This window comes from Sparassis crispa (genome assembly GCF_003851025.1).
Source record: "Sparassis crispa DNA, contig_000014F, whole genome shotgun sequence".
Taxonomy (NCBI): domain Eukaryota; kingdom Fungi; phylum Basidiomycota; class Agaricomycetes; order Polyporales; family Sparassidaceae; genus Sparassis; species Sparassis crispa.
In genome coordinates, this window is record NW_020939761.1 from 38430 (window position 1) to 57871 (window position 19442).

The 19442-nt window shown below is 54.8% G+C and overlaps 8 protein-coding genes across 8 annotated transcripts; 3 read left to right on the forward strand and 5 right to left on the reverse strand.

The window, feature by feature from the left end:
- Positions 1 to 741: 741 nt before the first annotated feature.
- Positions 742 to 2759, reverse strand: SCP_1500120 (amidase signature enzyme; the record flags this gene model as incomplete). The annotated part of the gene is made up of 7 exons (XM_027764122.1): positions 742 to 1017; positions 1072 to 1442; positions 1497 to 1555; positions 1609 to 1696; positions 1752 to 1830; positions 1887 to 2670; positions 2728 to 2759. The coding sequence occupies 7 exons, from the start codon at positions 2757 to 2759 to the stop codon at positions 742 to 744; spliced, it is 1689 nt and encodes a 562-aa protein (XP_027619923.1).
- A 572-nt stretch (positions 2760 to 3331) lies between these two features.
- SCP_1500130 (hypothetical protein) lies at positions 3332 to 5395 on the forward strand (the record flags this gene model as incomplete). Its single annotated transcript, XM_027764123.1, has 4 exons — positions 3332 to 3703; positions 3764 to 4310; positions 4364 to 5312; positions 5362 to 5395. 4 exons carry the CDS (start codon positions 3332 to 3334, stop codon positions 5393 to 5395), a joined length of 1902 nt encoding a protein of 633 aa, XP_027619924.1.
- Positions 5396 to 5816: 421 nt separating this feature from the next.
- SCP_1500140 (Transcription initiation factor IIA subunit 2) lies at positions 5817 to 6340 on the reverse strand (the record flags this gene model as incomplete). Its single annotated transcript, XM_027764124.1, has 4 exons — positions 5817 to 5972; positions 6033 to 6092; positions 6157 to 6244; positions 6303 to 6340. The coding sequence occupies 4 exons, from the start codon at positions 6338 to 6340 to the stop codon at positions 5817 to 5819; spliced, it is 342 nt and encodes a 113-aa protein (XP_027619925.1).
- Positions 6341 to 7034: 694 nt separating this feature from the next.
- Positions 7035 to 7971, reverse strand: SCP_1500150 (hypothetical protein; the record flags this gene model as incomplete). Its single annotated transcript, XM_027764125.1, has 3 exons — positions 7035 to 7273; positions 7333 to 7465; positions 7516 to 7971. The coding sequence occupies 3 exons, from the start codon at positions 7969 to 7971 to the stop codon at positions 7035 to 7037; spliced, it is 828 nt and encodes a 275-aa protein (XP_027619926.1).
- A 680-nt stretch (positions 7972 to 8651) lies between these two features.
- On the forward strand, positions 8652 to 9940 carry SCP_1500160 (Uncharacterized oxidoreductase; the record flags this gene model as incomplete). Its single annotated transcript, XM_027764126.1, has 9 exons — positions 8652 to 8918; positions 8975 to 9023; positions 9083 to 9196; positions 9274 to 9300; positions 9359 to 9424; positions 9483 to 9551; positions 9609 to 9664; positions 9750 to 9846; positions 9900 to 9940. The coding sequence occupies 9 exons, from the start codon at positions 8652 to 8654 to the stop codon at positions 9938 to 9940; spliced, it is 786 nt and encodes a 261-aa protein (XP_027619927.1).
- Positions 9941 to 10373: 433 nt separating this feature from the next.
- On the reverse strand, positions 10374 to 12117 carry SCP_1500170 (hypothetical protein; the record flags this gene model as incomplete). The annotated part of the gene is made up of 8 exons (XM_027764127.1): positions 10374 to 10430; positions 10479 to 11099; positions 11166 to 11493; positions 11551 to 11610; positions 11661 to 11726; positions 11781 to 11837; positions 11903 to 11956; positions 12017 to 12117. The coding sequence occupies 8 exons, from the start codon at positions 12115 to 12117 to the stop codon at positions 10374 to 10376; spliced, it is 1344 nt and encodes a 447-aa protein (XP_027619928.1).
- Positions 12118 to 14615: 2498 nt separating this feature from the next.
- SCP_1500180 (hypothetical protein) lies at positions 14616 to 15452 on the reverse strand (the record flags this gene model as incomplete). Its single annotated transcript, XM_027764128.1, has 1 exon — positions 14616 to 15452. The coding sequence occupies one exon, from the start codon at positions 15450 to 15452 to the stop codon at positions 14616 to 14618; it is 837 nt and encodes a 278-aa protein (XP_027619929.1).
- Positions 15453 to 15819: 367 nt separating this feature from the next.
- SCP_1500190 (hypothetical protein) lies at positions 15820 to 19386 on the forward strand (the record flags this gene model as incomplete). Its single annotated transcript, XM_027764129.1, has 5 exons — positions 15820 to 16284; positions 16539 to 17012; positions 17080 to 17985; positions 18047 to 19111; positions 19168 to 19386. 5 exons carry the CDS (start codon positions 15820 to 15822, stop codon positions 19384 to 19386), a joined length of 3129 nt encoding a protein of 1042 aa, XP_027619930.1.
- Between the last annotated feature and the right edge of the window lie 56 nt (positions 19387 to 19442).

The window sequence follows — 19442 nt, forward strand, 5'->3', positions numbered from 1 at the left end:
TGATTTCAGACGCCGAATCCGAATCGTATTCTGTCGCACGGCATGCGTATCCCTGCCATTTGACCGTGCAAATAGACTCACTCCGTGTAACTACATAGAAGGATGGGGCAAATGACACTCACCTCCTACATCGACGCCAATTCGGAGCATTGTGAGGGTAGATCCTCAAGACGAGCGGAGATACGATGAGAAATACCCAATTCCCAAGTCACGGTGTGCGAGATAGCTCGCCGCGAGCTTATCAGAAACTTGGCAAGGTAGCCCCACTGACCCATCATGCAGCCAGTTGCGAGTAAAAAAAACCAATCCAGTAAGGCTTCTCCGAGTCTTATCCTCAGAACCTTGAAGAACAGTCCTCCGTGTAGTGCTCAAAGTCCACTCCTTGACGTATTCGACATTCGTGTTTATGGTAAGAGATTGAAGCTCCCAGGCAATATTCGCACGGTGTAAGATATATGACAGCAGGAGCATACAGTATTACCTGTATACAACCTCGTTCAAAGATGTGAGCACGGTTGAAACCTTGACCATCTTCCGAAGCAAGAGGACTACTCTTCGGTGTGATGCACACCACGCAGCTGAACGAACAGTCTGAGTAGGGGAGAAAATTATATTTACGGATTAGACTACTACTATACTACGTACAATTCCTGCTATAAGAGGATCTCAAGATGCATCCAACCAGACTCTAGCGATTATCTACGACTCCGCGAATAGACATAGCATGAAGTGAACCCGAGGTCAAAACTGCTTAGGGACGAAACCCCGTCCAGCCGCACGTAAAGCATTGTCGATGATCTTCATGCCCGCGAGCACCTTCTCCTCGTGCAGTCGAGGACCGACGATCTGCACACCCAGTGGCAGGCCATGCATTGCTCTGGCGTCGTAGACGGAATGGACGGCCCGTCCGATGTCGCTCATATTCATGTACGCGGAACTACGTCTGAAATCTGCAGGCAACGCGTCGAGTGACTTGTCCACGAATGTGACCGGGACGACGCCCGCGACTGCATCAAGCTTTTTCGACACGTTAGCCGACGACAGTGGTAAGAGAAGTAGCACAACACCCACGAGACTGAAAATGAACGCGTAGCTGGAAGCGATGAGCGAGACGACCCCGGTGCCGCCCAAGGGCACAGGAGGCGAGGGGTGTGGGACCGTCAAGACGAAGTCCACGTCCTGCTTCTGCAACGCTGTGTGCCACGCCATCTTATAATCTTCAAGCTGCACCAACAACTCGTGCTCGCCTACTGGGCTGCGTTTGTAGCAATTCTCAGCGAGAGTTGCCCAAGTGTCGTTCCTACCCAGCGGTCGCGAGAATAGGCGAAGGAGGAGCGCGTACAGCCATTTCACCCAACGAGGGAGGCTGACGAGTATACCGAAAGAGCGTAATGCGGAATTGAGGGTCTCCGAAGTTCGTAGTGAGTTGAAGATTGGGGAGGCTGCAGCGTGAATTAGGTACGAGGCGACAGTGAAATGGTTAATAAGGCACGTACCGCCGCATGCAATGAGACCGAAACCAATCCTCGTTCCCTCGGGTATGCCTGGAGACTCGCTTGAACACGTCGAGTCAATACATGTCCATCATCATGGAATATATGTACTTACAACTCCACAACGTCAAAACCTTGTCTTCTCAAAGCATCAACTGTGTCCACTAAAGCACGTCTGCATGCAGGTGTCGGAGTCACTATGCCTGCTTCCCGGTCAGCGCCTCAGCCAAGAAATAGACATATGCTCATTATCTTCACCATCATCCCATATGACACCCCATCTAGGCTTGACCTCCGAAAACTGCGCGTTGACGGGTCGCCAAGGCATGGGGAGACACTGTGCTCACCGTCGGGGAATTGAGACACCAAATGGACAGTAAAACAACAGCGTACAGTTGAATCGTAATCCCACGGCTTCATCTCCATTACACGCTTCCAGAATTCTTCTAGATCGGCCAAGTTCTGTGCCATTGGAGCAGTAACCGTCACTACACCCTGCAAGCCGGGAAGGCAAGGCGTGCATCCGTAGGCCGGGAACCGTCCGATGGAACCTTTCAGCGAGTATACCCCACAATTCGCAGCTGGAAACCGCACACTGCCTGCAAGGTCGGTGCCCACTTCTATCATGCTGCCCTGATACGCAAGTAATGCCCCACCACCTCCAGTAGAGCCACCGGGTGAGAACTTGGGATTGTATGGATTAGTGGTCACGCCTAGGACGTCCGACTCTGTTTCGAAGGAAAGGAGGCCTGTTGGTGCAGATGTCTTCACGTACAGCAAAGCGCCCGCATCCTGCAAGATATGCACGATGGACGCGGAAGACTGCCTAGGCTTTGCGACGTTGCAAGAGTAGCCGAGAAGGGTGTCGTGTCCCACGATGTCGACACAATCTTTCAGGCTCACTGGAACGCCTGAGAGGAGTTTCCCCGAGGTCACGGTTCGTTCGGCCTCGTCGAACATGATGTCGGACAGACAGTTGGTAGCAGCCTGGGCCTGCAAGCATCGTTTGCCATACGCTTGCAGTACGGCGTTGGGCGAGGTACGATTCATGCTGCATTCTTCGACCAACTCCGCAAGGGATAGCGAGAGAATCCTCCGATCGTCATTTGTCGCAGGGGCGGAGTAAACGGCGGGAACAGACTCCAGCTTCGACTTCCTTTCCTGTTGCTTCTGTGCACTGATCGACCATATCAGTAGTAAACTGGCTGATGCCACACCGCCCTCTTCCACTCACCAACTCTTACGGTGGGCGAAGTAGGAGAACATGTCAACCGCTGAAAATGGCCGTGAGCATTCGTCGACGTCGATTTGTATCCGAGCCAACGGCGAAAAAGAGGATAGCTGACATGTGGCGCACCACTAACGTGTCTGACGTTGTTCCCGGGACGCTGAACCTCTGCAAATTTTGAGTCTCTAATTACGAAAAATATAGAGTTTGTTCTAGTCACGTACAAGTAAATGCAGTCCCTCTCCTCAGTCTTTTCTGCGGAATCCTCCCTTTTCCCAGCGTTTTCCCTGTCATGTTATGAGCTTGCTGGGCGGAGGGATTGTGATGGAGACACACGGGTCGAACGTGCATGAGGCTTGCTTGGCAAATCATGTATATAAGCGTGCTCGGGGTCCTGGTACTTGTCCCGGTTTGGAAGGTCTTCATTGGATAGCCTGAGATCACCAGTCGAAGCACTCTCAAGTCTCACATACTGCCGCTGCACCCATCCGCTTGGTTATCGCTGGATATCAGGGGTTAATTTGGGTATGTACGAAGTGTTTCCAACGTGAAATGATCCTGATATACGCGCCGCGTGGCACTGGGTTAACCACGATCTAGCTGCATACCCATGTCTTTCGTCAATCTACCAGAGCCAGCAACCCAAGCGACGCTCGCAGATGCTCGGAGAGAGCTAGTGTCGGATAGGCTTGCTGTCCGTGTACTCTCAGACAAGATACAGGCGGCAGAGGATGACCTTGCACGCATCGTGGAAGAGTCTCGATGTGCTGTCCGTGATATGGAGAGGGAGCGTGCAGCTCTGCAAGAGAAAGTGGCGTTAACCTTGGCCTATATATCGCCCATCAGGAGGCTGCCGCACGAACTGCTTCGCTACATCTTCTTGCTCAACTTCGAGGACTACCCGTGTTGCGCGTGGGTACTCTCTGCGGTCTGTTCTCTGTGGCGTCGCCTTGTACTGTCGATGCCCGTTCTCTGGTCCAAGGTGAGCCGCATGAGTTAAGAGGGGATGGTCTTCATTTGACGCTAAATTATTTCCTCCTAGATACGCCTCGTAACTACACAAAGTACTTCCGCAGACACTATTCGGCTCTGGTTGGAACGGTCGGGCACCAGTGTACCGCTAGACATAGAGATATTCCTGCGCTCAGAGCCGTTTTCTGGTATCGACTTGTCCTGCCGCCGCCGCTCGTCTTCTACCTCTGCCCACGGCTGGACATACGGGCCGGCTGGTTGGACAACGACGCCGTCACCGTTGGCCCACCCGGGATTAGGTGCTAATGCGCACGCGACGTATGTGCAAGTGCCGCAGACAGCAGGCATCCATTTTTTTCCGATCGCACAGGCGGCGCAGCTAGTCGTCGCGAACGGTGTCGCGTCCGCACCATCAACCGCGTCTCAGGAAGACCCATGGGACATGCCACCGCTCGTGTCTGCAGAACGAGCGCCGTCTTTGTCGCGGTCGAAGACCAGCATGCACTGGGGGCACATCGCGTTCTTCTACCTCGTCGAGCAGATGCGGCGCTGGGAGAGGTTCGTGTTTCGGTTCGACAAGCAGTTCGCTTCATTCACCGCCCTAAAGGCGATCGAAGGTGTGTGGATGTGCACGCTCATACCGGCATACCGTGATTGACCGACGTGACAGGCGATGCGCCGCTGTTGCGTGAGTTCGAGGTCTCGTGTGCGGATTCGGCGTTCTACCACGACTGGAAGTGGCTTCCGTCTGCGTCGGCGAATTCAACATTCGACATTTCTAGCCTCACCACGCTGACGCTGCACCACGTCCCGTTCAAGTGGAGTGCACCGATGCTACGCAACTTGCACTCACTCTCGCTGCGCACATTGCCGACGGTACATCTCGCGCTGGATCGCATCCTCTACATCATTGCCTCAAACCCAGAGCTCGAGACGCTTTCACTGCATTTTACCTCTCCGAACCCGCCCGTGCTGCCGCTTACCCCAACGACGCTGCAGGAGCTCAAGGTCCTGAACCTTGGGGGACACTACCTACTGAGCACCCTCGTCGACTCGTTGATCCTCCCCTCGCTCGACGTACTGATCCTCGACATCGACGCGCGCGATCCGATCGAAGATACCGTCGCCTCGCTACTCGCGCGCTCCAACAATCCGTCGCTGACCCGGCTCTCGCTCGCCTACGGGCTCGGGCCTGGCGCGAACTCGGGCTTCTACTACGGCGGCGCGGGCGTCGCCTCGTGGCACTTCCTCGGGGAGCTCGATCACCTGCTGTCACTACAGATCGGGAGCGCGCCGTTCGAGCCGCTGCTGGCGACACTCGGCGCGCCGGACGACGATCCGCAGCAGGACCACTGGATTTGCCCGAATCTGCGTGCGCTCGCGATGCGCGGCTGCCACCACACGCACGGGGACGGCGTGTCGAAGCTCGTACAGATGGTCGAGGCGCGCAACCCCGAGATCTCTGCGGCGGGCCCGGTGCCGTACTTGGGCGGCGTCGTCGCGCCCGCGCGCCTTCGCCAGCTGGAGCTGTATGATTGCGCGTCGTTAGGTCCTGATGTTATCAAGTGGCTGAAAACGAGGATTGAGGACGTTGCGTGCACCGAGCCTCTTTTCGAAGGGTGCGTTAGGCTGGTCGCTCTCACCAATACCTGATTAACACTCTGGCAGGTCTCCACGGAGCCCTGCATATCCTTATCTATAAAGATGCAATCTGAGGAAATCTCCATGTTGTGTCAGATACTAAATATTGCTGCAAGACGTTTGTAGATGGTGCGCTTGATCTTTTTCTTGGATTTTTACTTCTTGTGAACGAAGGGGGCTTCTCGCGGATCCGGACAGCTTTTGTAATTGTAGTGGAAAACATATGCATCTCGGTCCAATACATGATTTAATATAGATACGCTGCGTAGCATCGAGTCCTATCCGGAGAACAATTCTGCTCGCGTCTACCAGGTGCGAAAGCCACCTATGAATACAAGGATACAAAAAATGAACAAGCGACGATAGGGTATGAACAAAGGACGTGCAGATCCATTCTGACGGGTTCCAGTCGACACATGGACTTGGAAGGAGGGGTAGGAGGACAGGGGTCAAGTTGATGTGGCCGCCCAACGGCACCGGCCTTACTTCTTCCCAGCCTCGATAGCATCCCCGTTTTTGCATGCAACAATCTTGACCTTGCCTGCCGTAATGAGCTCGTTGGACTCCATTTTGAACGAGGCATTCGTGACGACAAATGTCCACACGTCGTCACAAAGGCGGTATGTGTGCAGGTGACCCTAGCGCCCAGAAAAGAAATTCGGCCTATCGCCCACGTACGCACACCGCACGAAACGCACCTTTAGAGTCGTCTTTGTCTTTACATGCTTCACCAGCGTGTCCGCGAGGGACTTGTCAAACTGTGCACTCATGTGTCAGCCACTCCTAACCGCACAACTGCGCACGGCCGAGAAAGTACAGGACCTGCAGAAGAACCTTCATCGCAAGTTGCGGTGTAATCGCACCGCTGGTAATGAGCTCATCGAGCGAATCTGTCAGAGCCATTCCGATGCTGCAGAACCATGGTGCAGCAGTCAATGGGCTGCACGATATGAGTGGCTGGTACGCACGAGGAACCCCGGTAAAACTCGTAATAAGCGGAAGCCATGTCTGCGATTGACTGATGTGAGGTATTAGAGGTGTTGGGTGGGCCAAAAACAGTGAGAGGGAATACGAGAGGATGAGGACACCGTTGAAGGAGTCCAAAGTAGGGCCGCTGACTGAGTGGCAGCTGGCTTAAATAACGGTGTGACGTTTCATGTGACCGTCCATCTTAGCCGTGACAACCACCCAAGGTTCCACAAGTACTGACTCGGCGCGAGTGAGACAGCCAGAAGAGCCGTCTCAATGTTAACCTAGACTGTATGAACGTAAGGTATACCGTATTGGAGATACCATGGATGAGTTTGCGTAGGCGAAGCTTTTTTCCTTTCGCGGTGTGACCAGCGGGTACTGACGACGGGATCACTAAAGTTCAACAGGATTCTGGTAAATCATACTATGCGCATTCGTAGTTCGTATGCGACTAGCGTACGGTGCCCGTAGTTTGTGCAAATAATATTGCGCAGGAATATCTGACCATGCACTGTGCCCTACTGTACCAGCCTTGACAATATATATGTCTCCCGCTGATTCCGTGTACTCAGTCGAAGGGGTAGTTTATTTGTTTGAGGAATACTGAAGATCGTAGCGCACAGTCCGTTACATGTAGCAATGCGATAGTTCAAAGCAATTAAGCAACCTAGAATACAGAGGCGGTAAAACAGATAAGTCCGTCACTTCTTTGGGCCGGCGAGCATCATCTACATGGCCATGTCGATATCGTCATCGAAGGCGGAGACAACTTCTTTGCCTTTGCCTTCGTCCTGTGTGCGCGTGAACATGGGTGCATCCTCGAGGTCAACGCCTTGGTCCTCCAAGTCGCTGGTGCTGAAGACCTGCTCCAGATCCAAATCTTCCAGGTGCAACTGGTATTCCTCGGCATACGCCGCGATCTCGTCCTCTTCATAGTCTTCAGGTACAGGAACGTCGGGCTGGACGTCTGCAGTGCAAAATGAGTTATTGCGAACATTGTCAACGAGAGTCGGTACGAGTAAATACCATTCAGTTGTGCTTCCCATTCGTCAAGATCCTCGAGATCAGGGTCGAACGACGAGCCGACGTCGTAGGAGTACGATAAGCGGTAGCTGTGCTGCTGTTTGCGGTTCGCGCTTGACATGATTCGACGGAAAAGCTATGCACCATGAACAGGCACGTTCTGGGCCATGTGTCGCGCAGACATACCTCGTCGTCCATGATGGCCTCTTCGTCCTCGTCGTCTTCATCCATGCACTCATCTGCTCCATCACTACTCAGGTCGCTCATATACCTCTTCCCCCTGATCTTCCGCTCCCTATCCTTCTGTGCGCGCTCGATGCACCGCTGTCTGAATCGCTCCCGCAGAAACGCCTTCCTCGGTGCCTCCTCTGTTGGTACCACCGCCTCAGCACGCTGAGATCCACCCAGACTGGCTCTCCGAGGTTCAGACTTCCGGGTGCGAATTGTTGTTGGCGAGCTGGGCAGCTGCGCCTTGTACTGCGAACGACGACGCGCTTGCGTGACCATCAATGGGGGTGACCTCCCCTCAGGCGGAGGCGACGACGACGCGAGCGGTGACGACCTCAAAGGAAAGAAGCCATAAGAAATAGACTGGTACCGAGTAGAGCGAGACGGCGTGCTAGGAGGGGACGACAGCAGCATTTTCGATCCTGAATTGTTGTTAAGGAACATAGGAGTGGAACGTGACCGCGAAAAGTTACGCGGGTTTCGTGTTGTTTGATCCTGTTTTGTCTGTCACGTGGCCAACTTTCTTGAACGCCTGCCGTTTCCGAGTCAGGCTACTCGTCCTCGCGCTTGAGCGTACATGGCAGACTGTCGGCTGACGGTAAACCTACCCAGAATCCGCGTTTGAAGGGTGTGGTCCGACCCCTCCTTCAAAATGAATAACATCTCTCTAAACGCCTTTTCGCGCTCCGCACCTTCCCCGGGACTTGTCAGCTGGCCAACGTTATCTCATCAAAATTTACCTTCTCCGACCTGTGCGATTTGGCAAATCGGCCATTTTGGTGTCAAGCTATCGCTATGCGGCAGCTTCAAGTTGCACGCTGCTTGTACCCCCCTCGACATTGGACACTAAGTTCGACACCACTACATCGTGACTACGAATATGAGGCGCGATACAAGCGCATCATGCTGGATCAAGCTTAAGCTATTCCCAGCTTAGGTCTAGAACTACCATTCTGCGGGCTACTCGAAGCGCTCGAGCAGACGATATCTGGCGATCTTCAGGATCATTGCTTCCCCACTCTACCTCCTCAAGAGGACCTGCCTACTCATAACAGTTGTGAACCCGGCCTAGACTCTCAGAATCATTAGCGACGATGTCTGCCGAATTCAACCCTCGTGTGGCGATCGTCACTGGAGCTGGGCAGGGTATTGGGCGAGCAATCGCCCTTAGGTTGGCCGACGACGGCTTGGATATCGCCGTTAACGATATCGCAAGTAATTCTGTGAAGCTGGACGAGGTCGTAGGCGAAATCCAGGCAAAGGGCTGCCGTGCCATTCCGCTCATTGCAGATGTCTCCGTCGAGGCGGAAGTGAAAACCATGGTTGAGAAAGCCGTCGAAGAATTAGGCGGGCTTGATGTAGTATGTTCAATACCACCGCGTGTTTCAGAGCATATTGCGGACGTTGCCGTGCATAGATGATAGCCAATGCAGGCGTTGGGGGCGGAGCCAAACCGCTCACTGAAAGTACGTGCGCTTCTCTTCCGACTTCTTCGCGCAACGTCTCCTACAATGCCGTGGATCAGTGTCCACGGAGACATGGGACATGGTTATGTCAGTCAATGTGCGCGGGACCATGCTCTGTTACAAGTTCGCGGCCCAGCATATGATCAAGCAGGGTCGTGGTGGCAGGATTATTGGTCAGTCGTTTCTTTCACTGGTCATTGCCGTCTCGAATTCAGTAAATATCTTGGAACGCTCACCAACTGTGGCACAGGGGCGTCTTCTGTTCTTGGAAAGAAGGGTACGCATACCGAGTGGAGCGCCTGACTCCGCAAGCATGATTACGATGTGCATCATAGGTGTCGCGAAGACGTCTGCCTATTCCACGACGAAATTCGCCATAAGAGGCCTCACACAATGTCTTGGTCAGTGTTCGAGCCAACGCTGGGTTGCACGGCAAATCCGTTGACATGCATCAAACAGCGCAGGAGCTTCAACCGTACAACATCACCGTGAACGCATACGCGCCAGGCTTGATTCTCACCCAACTGAGTACGTTCGCCTTCTCCCGAAGTCCCTCCCGCGTTGCTCAGCGACCCGGTTCCACAGCGGTGTTTGAAGAAGACAAGTACTTCGGCGGCAACCATGGAGCAGCGCTGAAACATGTTCGCCACTTACGTATTCTGTTCCGGATCGAGCTGACATTTACACCCTTGATGTCCTATCGATGACGGATGGATGGCGATACAGCTGTTGGGAGAGCGTCCAGATGGTCCGGAAGCAACCCCGGAGGTCGTCGCGAGCGTCGTTTCCTACTTGATCAAGCCGGAGGCCCACTTCATCACCGGTCAGCGTCAGGATTATCTATTAGCTACTGAGTTCTCACTGAGAAGTCTGTAGGCCAATCACTCTCCGTTAATGGCGGCATTTACATGGAATAAGTTGACTGGGAGCTTAGCGTTGTGGTAACTGGGTAGTCAATGAGACACCACGGCAGATGCACAAGGTTGTCTATCAATGCAGTGTACTCTACGGCTCTGCTGATGAAAGTCGCAGTCTCTGTCGGTGTCGTGGCCACTTAGTTCGGTCATCTTATTGGAACGTATAGATACAATTACAGCCTGCGGTGGACTAGGACAGCATTGTACATACATGAATGATATCGACGCGCGAGGAGAGACAAGCATCAGGCAAAGCAATTCGACTTGTGCTGCATTGTTCGGGTTTCCCGAACCCTAAATGATCCTTGGCATACGTGAAGCCGAAGCCGGGCCAGTCAGAGTGCGGGTGTGAACCATCTACATTCGAGCCAAGGCTGCAGATGGACATTATTTGGAAGACAACATTTCGAATTTTTGCGCGCATCCATAACGATTATGGGCTCAGGCTGGAAGAGTGTCTCCCAGCACGCCGGGACGGACCTGCATTTTTCTGCATGTCCTCAGGAACGGCCTCTGGCGCAAATAGGGCTGAGCTCACCTCGGAAGTCGGACTCCTCGGGCACGTCTTCAAGTGCCGCTTCATCGCATCCCGGCGAGAGAAGTCCCTCGTGCAGTACTCGCACTCCCACAGCACCGCACCGCGGAGGTGCACCGATGCGATGTGCTTCCCAAAGCTCGCGTAGTCCATCTCAGAACGGGTGCAACCGCCCCACCGGCATATTCCACGGTACGACTTGTTCCACTCGCTGGAGGGGAAGTGGTGCTCCCGCAGGTGCCGCGTGATGCCCGAGGGTGTGACGTCGTCGAGGAGAATGTTGCACACCGTGCCCCGGTTGTCGGTCACCCACTGGCAAAAATAATCGCGCGGAGGAGGCTCAGGGTGTTCGTACGTCACTGGAGGCTTCTCCGAGACAAGGGCGTACGTCCCGTTGCGGTAGTGGTCGTGCGGGTATGGTTGTGCGCCGTGCGCGTGGTTAGCGTAGCGAGGATGATAGGGAAGCTGAGAAGCGCCGCCGTACGCATCCGAGGCGTGAGGCTGTGTGTAATGTACGGGATGCATTGGCGACGATAGAGCAGAGGGGTACGTGTTGGTGCGAGCTTGAGGGAAGGGTAGGTGAGGGTTGTGCAGCGAGCTCGAGCTTCCCACCTCTGGCAGCGACTGGGAGTGGACGTGATGAGGATAAGAGTGCTGTGGGTGCGAGTGCGAAGACTGAGAGTGGCAAACCTGATAGTTATCGCCGTGAAGGTGACCTGAAGAGGCTGGTAAAGTAGCATGTTCGAACTGCGAAGGGGTGGCACTCTGGTAAAACGGAGGAGATGCTTCCATCGGCCCCCATTCACCGGTGTACCGGCCGGCGGTGGGGGGGAGGGATGTGGTACCCCAACGTGAGCACCGATCCACTCGATCCAACTCAGGCTTACTCTCATGAACTGTAGAAGAGTAGTGAGGATAGCGAGAAGACTGTGGAACATGAGGGGGGACTTGGGCGAGTCGTGGCTCATACAACGGAGCCTGAGCATCGAATCCTTGCAGGTCGGGATAGGTTACCCTACTGGACGCAGTGTCAGAACGTCACTTGTTGCATATCGGTGTGGGGCCCTATACTCACAAGTTAGATTCCTCGACCTTCAGCTCTGCAGCGTTGCTACCCTGTAATGCGACCGAGCTGCTGTCGATGATGTCAACAAGTGGGCATTTGATGACAGCAACGGCACAAACCATAGATTGTCAGAAGAGAATATAGCTTCCGGCTGCGCATCATTCGGGTCAAGGGTGGGCGTACAGCTGAGTAAACATAGAACGTCAGAATTGAACAGAAGCAACTACTAGCCATCTTACTTGGACGACTCTTTTGCCAGATATTGATCGTTATAGCCATACAGTGAGATGCTAAGGCTAGAGATATTGTTTGCTTATTAGAAGCCGCAACTGGACGCAACATCGTGTAGACAACGGTTCACCTCGAGTCATCAGATGCCAATCGCGACTGATGCTGTCGATCCACAGGGGTGATACTGTATTGGCAAGAGAGTGAGCACCCGCCGCAGAGAATCGGTATCGATGTCGACTCCTACTGTGGATGAGTTGAACGGGGGTGGACGGCGGGGAAGACAATTGTCTGCTCTGAGTTAGCTCCGCCGCCGCCGCTCTTGGACTCAATGCTGTTGTGATCCATTACTGTGTCCGTGTGGTATTGAGCGTATACGAGGTGGAAGGAGGAGTTGGGTGGTAGTGGCACCGGGGTGAGAGAATACGAACGGGGCCCGGCCAGATAATATGAACAAAGGTGACACGGAATGGAAGGACAAATTATTCCACGATGATGGATTGATAACCAGAACGAGGCAGCTGGAGGAGCGCACAACGACTTTAAGTACACCAAGAGCCTGGCGGTTCTCCGAGGACGGCACGGGCGAAGTGTGTCGGCGTGACCCGTTATTTCTGGAAGACTGTCTGCCTCCTTCTCAGGCTTATGAGCTGCATGGGATGATGCGTGCACGGCACGAGCGCGTCAGACGCCGCATGGCTATCTTCCGTAGACGCAGGAGCGCTTGGCCATACAAGGACATCCTTGTACTCGGTGGCACGGTAGGGCGATGATTAAGGAAGACGAGGTCCATGTGGAACCAGGTCGGCAGAAATTTGCACTTGTCCGCATGAGTATCATTGACGTTGAACGTTGAACGATGAACATTGAACAAGGTGATAGTGGCTCAGCAGAGTTCGCTTCGGTTCTTGGTATTTCTCACCATCCCGTGCAGATATCTTTGTCCAACAGAATTTAGATTAATATGTCGATGCACCGTCACATTTTCTACATGCATGCCGCCGCGTACTATGTACAGTACTCTCCCTTAGTGGCTTACCTTGTCATACATACCATGACATCCCCGCCCGCTGCCAGTACTTGGCACCTGATCGACACAGTCGATCTCACATTTCGAGATCGACCGAAATTGTTCCTGAACGCATTGCGGGGACATATAAATCCTGTGTTTTTTTTTCCTGGGGTATCCGATTTGGCTGTGCCATTATCAGAGACGACACCGATGAGGGACCGCCCATACGCAAGTTGTTTGCCTCCGCCCCGGTGAGCTGGGATATCACCCCCCTCACCGTGAAATATCCGCTCGGATGAAGGCGCATCTCATAGCGTTATACCGAACGACGTCGTGACGGGTACAGCACTCGGTCTAGGCTGCACGAAAATTTCTTCCATCTCATTGTGCCCGATGTGCCTTCGAATGCAAGAAGAGGGGCAGTCTAAGATTGTTTCTTGATCTCACCGTGACCCAGGCACCTCTATGTATATCTTTGAAATCGCAAAATCAGTCTTCAACTTGCAAACGGACTGGATTTTTACGCCTACTCCTCTTTCCTGTATTCGACTTGAGAGCGAGGAGATGTTTCCAGCGACAGCTCCTATCCACACCGGTATTCCTGGTAAAGTTCTGACTGGATATCCTTTATCCGAAGGCTGAAGCTGCGAGCCTTACGCGCATGCAGGGCTCCTGTGAATATCTCTGGTCGAATCGCTCCAAATTTGGACCCTATGACTGCCTCCTCCACCTGGTGCGTGCCTTCCCTTCCTCCTCAGAGCACGGAAAAATGTCAAATCTTCGTCCCGCGCAACCGCACAAATCCGATGCTGGCGCTTCCGGCAGGATATCGGGAGCTGTGTATGGAACGCGTTCCCCGTGCGTGCTCCTCATGCTCGCAACCAGTATCTCCGCCGTGTGAGGTCATTCCCCTGCTTCTAAGCTGTCGTGAGAGGTCTAGCCAGCAGCTAGTGGGCCTCGGGGTCGTTATAATTGCTTCTTGGCGCAGGTGTGACGTTCTCCGCGACTGCGGTGGTCTGTCTTGCTGGACTGCACGCTGCTGAGTTATGACATATCCTTTCTTCGTATCCTCGGTTTCATACAAGACTTGTGACCATTCGCTCGGCCAGGTTAACTTGTCCTCGGGATGCTATAACGCCTGGGCAATATGCAATTCTGTGATGCTATACGCCAATTCCGCTCGGGAACGTTGGTCATAGAAGGGGCCTGTAGCTACTTAGTACCTCAAGGTCATCATGATTTGTTCTTATTGCTGTAGGTGTAATGCCTTCCGAAACTGTGGTGATCTGGCACGCTGACTGCACGCAGGGCCTGCGAGGCTCTGGCAAGCTTATCCTAGTATTTTCATTCAGGACTTGTATCCATTCGCTCGGCCGGGCCATCCTAGGACCTCTGGCAAGCTTATTTATTCTCTTTTCGTCCAGGAAGTGCCTGTGCCCATTAGCTCGGCCGGGTTGTCCTCAAGGTGCTGTAACTCCTGACCAACATGCAATTCGGTGTGTGGCAGCGCCTATGTCTGTACGCCAATCTCCTTCGGGAACGAAGATCCCTTTCCATCGGCGTCACCAGCTTACCGCTGCCGTTTGCACGGAAGTGTACGGGCAAGTACCTCCAAGATTTGATAAATTATACGATCATGTGTCTACAGGACAGCAAAGCTATGGACCACCAGTGACAACTACATGCGCACGATCTACGACGACGAGCTTCAAGAAGGGAAGTAAACATGTTGTGGGTATTGAAGATCTATGGTCTGAATGAGCCTGGAATAAAGAGGTATCAGAAGGAAGACAGTGCGTACAGTATGTCTTTACAAAGAATGCGACCATTGCAGTTATACTTGCCTCTCCTTGTCCTGCAATGCCTTCAAGTGTCTGAATACTGTGTTGATGCCGTCGCGGACGGCCTCCATGTCCTCCGGCACAACCCTTACGAACACCGCTGACACTTTGTCAGGGTGCCACCGCAGTAAAGACGCCCTCAGCCTCTCCCGTCGGGTCACCGTGTTAGTCCTGACGATGAGCGTCGCGAAGATGAACTCCTCAATCGCCGCCTCGGAGTCTGCGAGCTCATCGACCGAGGAGAGTGTGGCGGGAAGGGGCCACGGGACGTCCTTGAAGGCCACAGGTGTGCTCGACGCGAACAACTCTCGCCAGCGAGACTCGTACGCGTTCCACATAGTCAGCCGCCGCGTCTCCTCGTCGAGGATGCGGACCTCCGCGCGCAGCGCCTCGGTGCGCTCGACCAATTTATGCCCGCGCTCGTCGAGCAAATAGAAGCCGAAGCGGACCCACCACATTTCACCTTTCAGAGCCTCCGCCCGCTCGCGTGCGAGCTGCTCTTCACGCGCCTGCGCTGCCCGCCGGCAGCGCTCTTCCCAGGCCCGCTCCTTCGCGTGTATCTCAGCCTCGCGTGCCTCGCGCGCGACGCGTTCTTGCTCCTCGCGCGCGGCGCGTGCCTGCTCCTCGCGGGCCTTGCGGTCGTCATAGAACGAGAACATGAAAGATGGGTTTCCGGGCCGGCCTTTCCCAGCGACATTGGCCACTGGCGGAAACGCGAAGTAACCTATGTGATACGGCGGCGGCACGTAAGGCTGGGTTGGCGGGCTTGAGCGAACCTTCGCGCTTGGGGCGGCGCGCGTTTTGGTGCTGCTCAGCTTCGCATAGACCATGATGGGGCTAGCTGGTGGTGGAGGCGAGAGACTGAAAGTTGAACTTTGCCACGTTCTGTTACTAGACCGCAAGGACCCCGGAGACTGAGTTGACGCAGCTCCTGCCTTCAACAAAATTGCTAGAGCAAGTAATCTCTCAGAAAATTTCCAAAAGCGCGATATGACCTTGGTATTACCTGCTGCAACTGGAATGGCCTAACCGATTTCTCAGTACAAAGGTTGTAGATGAAAGGCCTGGTGCCAGAAGTCCGCTAGAGAGGTAGTGGATAATTGAAACTCCGCCGGAGTGACTTCTTGCAAACCGCAACGACGACTGTTGTGTGACAGCGGGACTAGGGCGACGTCTGGAGACTGGCAGTACCGACGAATGAGCGCATATTATCGCGACCATCTCACCTTTCCCAATCTCCTCTACCCTGGCGACACCATCGCCAACACTCCCCGCGTCGACGCTAACGACGCCCACGTCGTCGACGGTGTGCAGCCCGCTACCGACGTTACTCAGTACCACAGCTCGGGACCAGCTCGTCTATGCTCGGTGAGAGGATGCGGGTCCGAGCTCCCGAACGACTACGCGCACAAGATGTGCGAGACGTGTCGCGGACGACATCGCGTCTATGCCAACACAAAGCGTGCAAAACGCAAGATGGAGAAGGCCGCGATGGGCTTGCAGAACGGCCACGTCGTGTGGATGCCCCCGGATGACACGACCGAAGATGATGGAGGAGACGCAGGGCATCACCAGTCACAACTGCCGCCATTGTTACAGCCGCAATCGCAGCAGGCAGGCGCGTCCGTAGTGCCTCGGGACCGTGTTCCGGGTAGCGACGAGGTGAGTATTGTATCTCCCTGGTATTTGTATTTTTTGCGGGATGTGGATTTAATGATGTCTGGCAATCTCTGGTCAAATAAGGGTCACTATATGCGCGTGGAGTGCCGCCTCTGTTTGTGCATGACGTCCAAATGTTCGGTTTACATTATTTTCTCATTCTGCCGGGCTACTTCACGCTGCTCGGCGATTTGTGTTATTTCATTTGTCTTTTCTCTGTCTCGCGTATTTGATGTGCTTAGCTGAAATTATTACAGCCTCGAACACCGAGCGCGTCTGCAGCTTCCACGCAATTTCCTTTCAGTGACCCAAGCTGGGACCATGCGATTGACCCCCGGCTCTTCTCTCAAACCTCTGAGCTTGCTGGTGCATTGATTCTTCCTACGTCGACATCTTCACTCGAAGCACACGCCGTCCAGCAACAGCATCATGAACAACAACAACAGGAGCAACCATCTGCCGCTTCCCCCGATTCCGCATCTCAGTCCTCGTCGAGATTCCCCAGTGTCGTCGATGGCTCGCTCCCGCCTCGGTTCTGCTCGATCAAGGGCTGCAAGGCGCTCGTGCCGGCCAACTCGTTCTTCAGGATGTGCTCGCCGTGCCGCGACCGGTACCGCAACTACGGAACGACGAAGCGCGCCAAGTGGAAGCGCGAGAAGGAGGTCGCCGTCGCGGAGCTGCAGCAGATGCGCACGGAGGAGGAGAAGCGCCGGGCGGACGCAGGACTACCGGTACGTGTCGCGGTCGCATGCGCTTCGCCGTAGTCGCATGGCGCTCATCGTGCTTGCGCTGTTGCAGCCGCTCCCAGAACGCGACGTTGAATGGCGCGAATACCAGGCAGACGGATTAGGAGTGAACCAGGCTGCGTCCACTTCCGCTCCCGATGCGGGCGGGGAGGTGCTTCACGCGCCGCGGATGTGCACCGTCTCGCATTGCCGGGAGATCCTCCCGGGTGGCTATCAGTACCTGCGCTGCGAGCGACATCGGATCCAGAACCGGCACCACAGCAAACTCAAACGAGTGCGTGACAAGGAGGTCAAGGCTCAGGCGTACGACGGGTGGGCCGCGGCTGTGAGCGGACGCTCGGGTGACGATGCAGAGTTCAGCAAGGAAGGATCGGAGGGCACATTCGACACGTCCATGGAAATGGCTATGGAACATACGCCGGAAGTGGATGCAGAAGATGCTGCGCAGCGCATGGGCACGCCTGCAGACACCCCGCTTGGCGAACCGAGCACGGGCATCCCGCCTGCTGCGCGTGGGTCGAGGAGGACGAACCATGTCTGCTCTATCAAGGCATGCTTCAACCTACTCTCGCCCAGCAACCCTTGGAAGATGTGTGACTCGTGCCGCGCCCGCGACCGTGCCATTCGGAGGTACAAGGCTCTGCGCGATAGTGGCATCTTCGTGGAGCCCCCGCCGGAGATCAAGCAGATCAAGGAGAGGAGGAAGAGAGGAGAGGGCAGAGACACGGCGAAAAAGATCAAGAGCAAGAAAAAGAAGAAGAATGCTGTCGTATCAACGAAACAGTCGAGTACAGGCGAAACTAGCTCGATGATTGCTGGTGCAGAACCTGGTGCTGCATCGTCAACGCAGCCTGACGTTGCACGAGAGGCGCAGGCCGACTTCGATCTCGATGTGCCGGGTCATCTTGTTTTCATCGATCCTCTCTTGCCGGGACCAGCAGAAGAACGGACGAATGCAGTCAGTCATCATGTTCAGAGTTTTCATCCATAGCTAATTTGGCGTATCTATGATCGTTTAGGTTTCGATGTCTTCCACGTCCGTTGCACCTGCTACTGACACCGGTGCCGCTGCTTCGTCCGCAGCTGCCCCCCAAGAACCTCTTCCCGAGGCGACAGCCAGCCGGACTGCGCCAAGCGAAGCAGCTCCACGAGCCCGCAAGAAGAGAATGAAACGCAAGGACAAGGTTGCAGAGCTCATTAATAAAACTGCATCTACTGTACCCGCTGTTCCCGGTGGCACGGATTCAGCAGCCCCTACCGTGCCTTCTTCGAATACAGATCCTCTAGCTGCCAGCACGTCAATGGTCCCACCTCAGCCTGGTGTTAGCAGTGATGCTAGTGCGCCCGCCGCACCCTCCGCCGATGCAAACGGAAACTCCGAACCCAATCAGAATGGGGCATATCTAGCGCCATCGTATCACATGCCATACTATATCCCTCCTCCCTACAATATGCAGCCCTATCCGGCCGGGAGCAGCTCGCCACCATATCCCTACAGTGCGGCATATTCTTACATGCGCCCGCCCTACGGCCCCTCCCCGATGTACCAGGTGCCATACCCACCGTACGGGCCGCCTTACCCATACCCGCCCCAGCCGTACACGCAACCTTACCCTCCTCGGTCGTACGTAACGTCCCCGCCCCCACCTGACCCGCCGACCCCAAACCAGCCACTGTTCTCGGTTTCATCGACGTTCGTCTCGCGTGCAGAGTACGCCGCGCAGAACACGCACACCAACACCACGTCGTATACCGCTGCTGCGGAGGCAGCCAGCTATTACAGCACATTTTCTGCGCGCACAGGCGAGCCGCATCACAGGGCACCGCATGCTCCGTCCCTGCTACGGCGCAAGCGGGCGTTGGATGCCCAGAATGTGGCCGCGGAGGCGAGCAAGCGTCAAGTGGTGGAGGCTGCTGGCAACGAGGGCGTACCTTCGAGTGTTCCTATCGTGGCACCTTCCGTGCCGAATACTCCAGCTGTAGCTGCACCGCCGCCAGCAGAAATTAGCGACAATCTTCCGTCGGTTGTCGACCCTGTTCCACCGGACAACAATCAGCTTGTCGAGCCGGCCAACGCCATTGTCGTGAGTCGATCCGGTCCGAGCTCTACCGCATGCAATTAAAACTGATCCCCGTCAAGCTGACGTGCAGTAATAAGACGTGCCATCGCATAGTCCCCGCTAACAATGTAGGCACGCTTTGTGCCCGATGCAAGGAGCGCATGAAGAAGCGTCAAATCAAGGCCAAGCACCGATTCAAACTGGAGCCGCGGAAGTTCCTCGGGCGGCCGTCCGATGGCTCTGGGACTGAACAAGTCGCGCACGTTGGCGGCGAACGTGGGGATGCTGGCGATGAATAGTCTATTCCTGATCCAAACGGAGCTTCTCACCGGTGAACCTCTACTCCCATTAATAT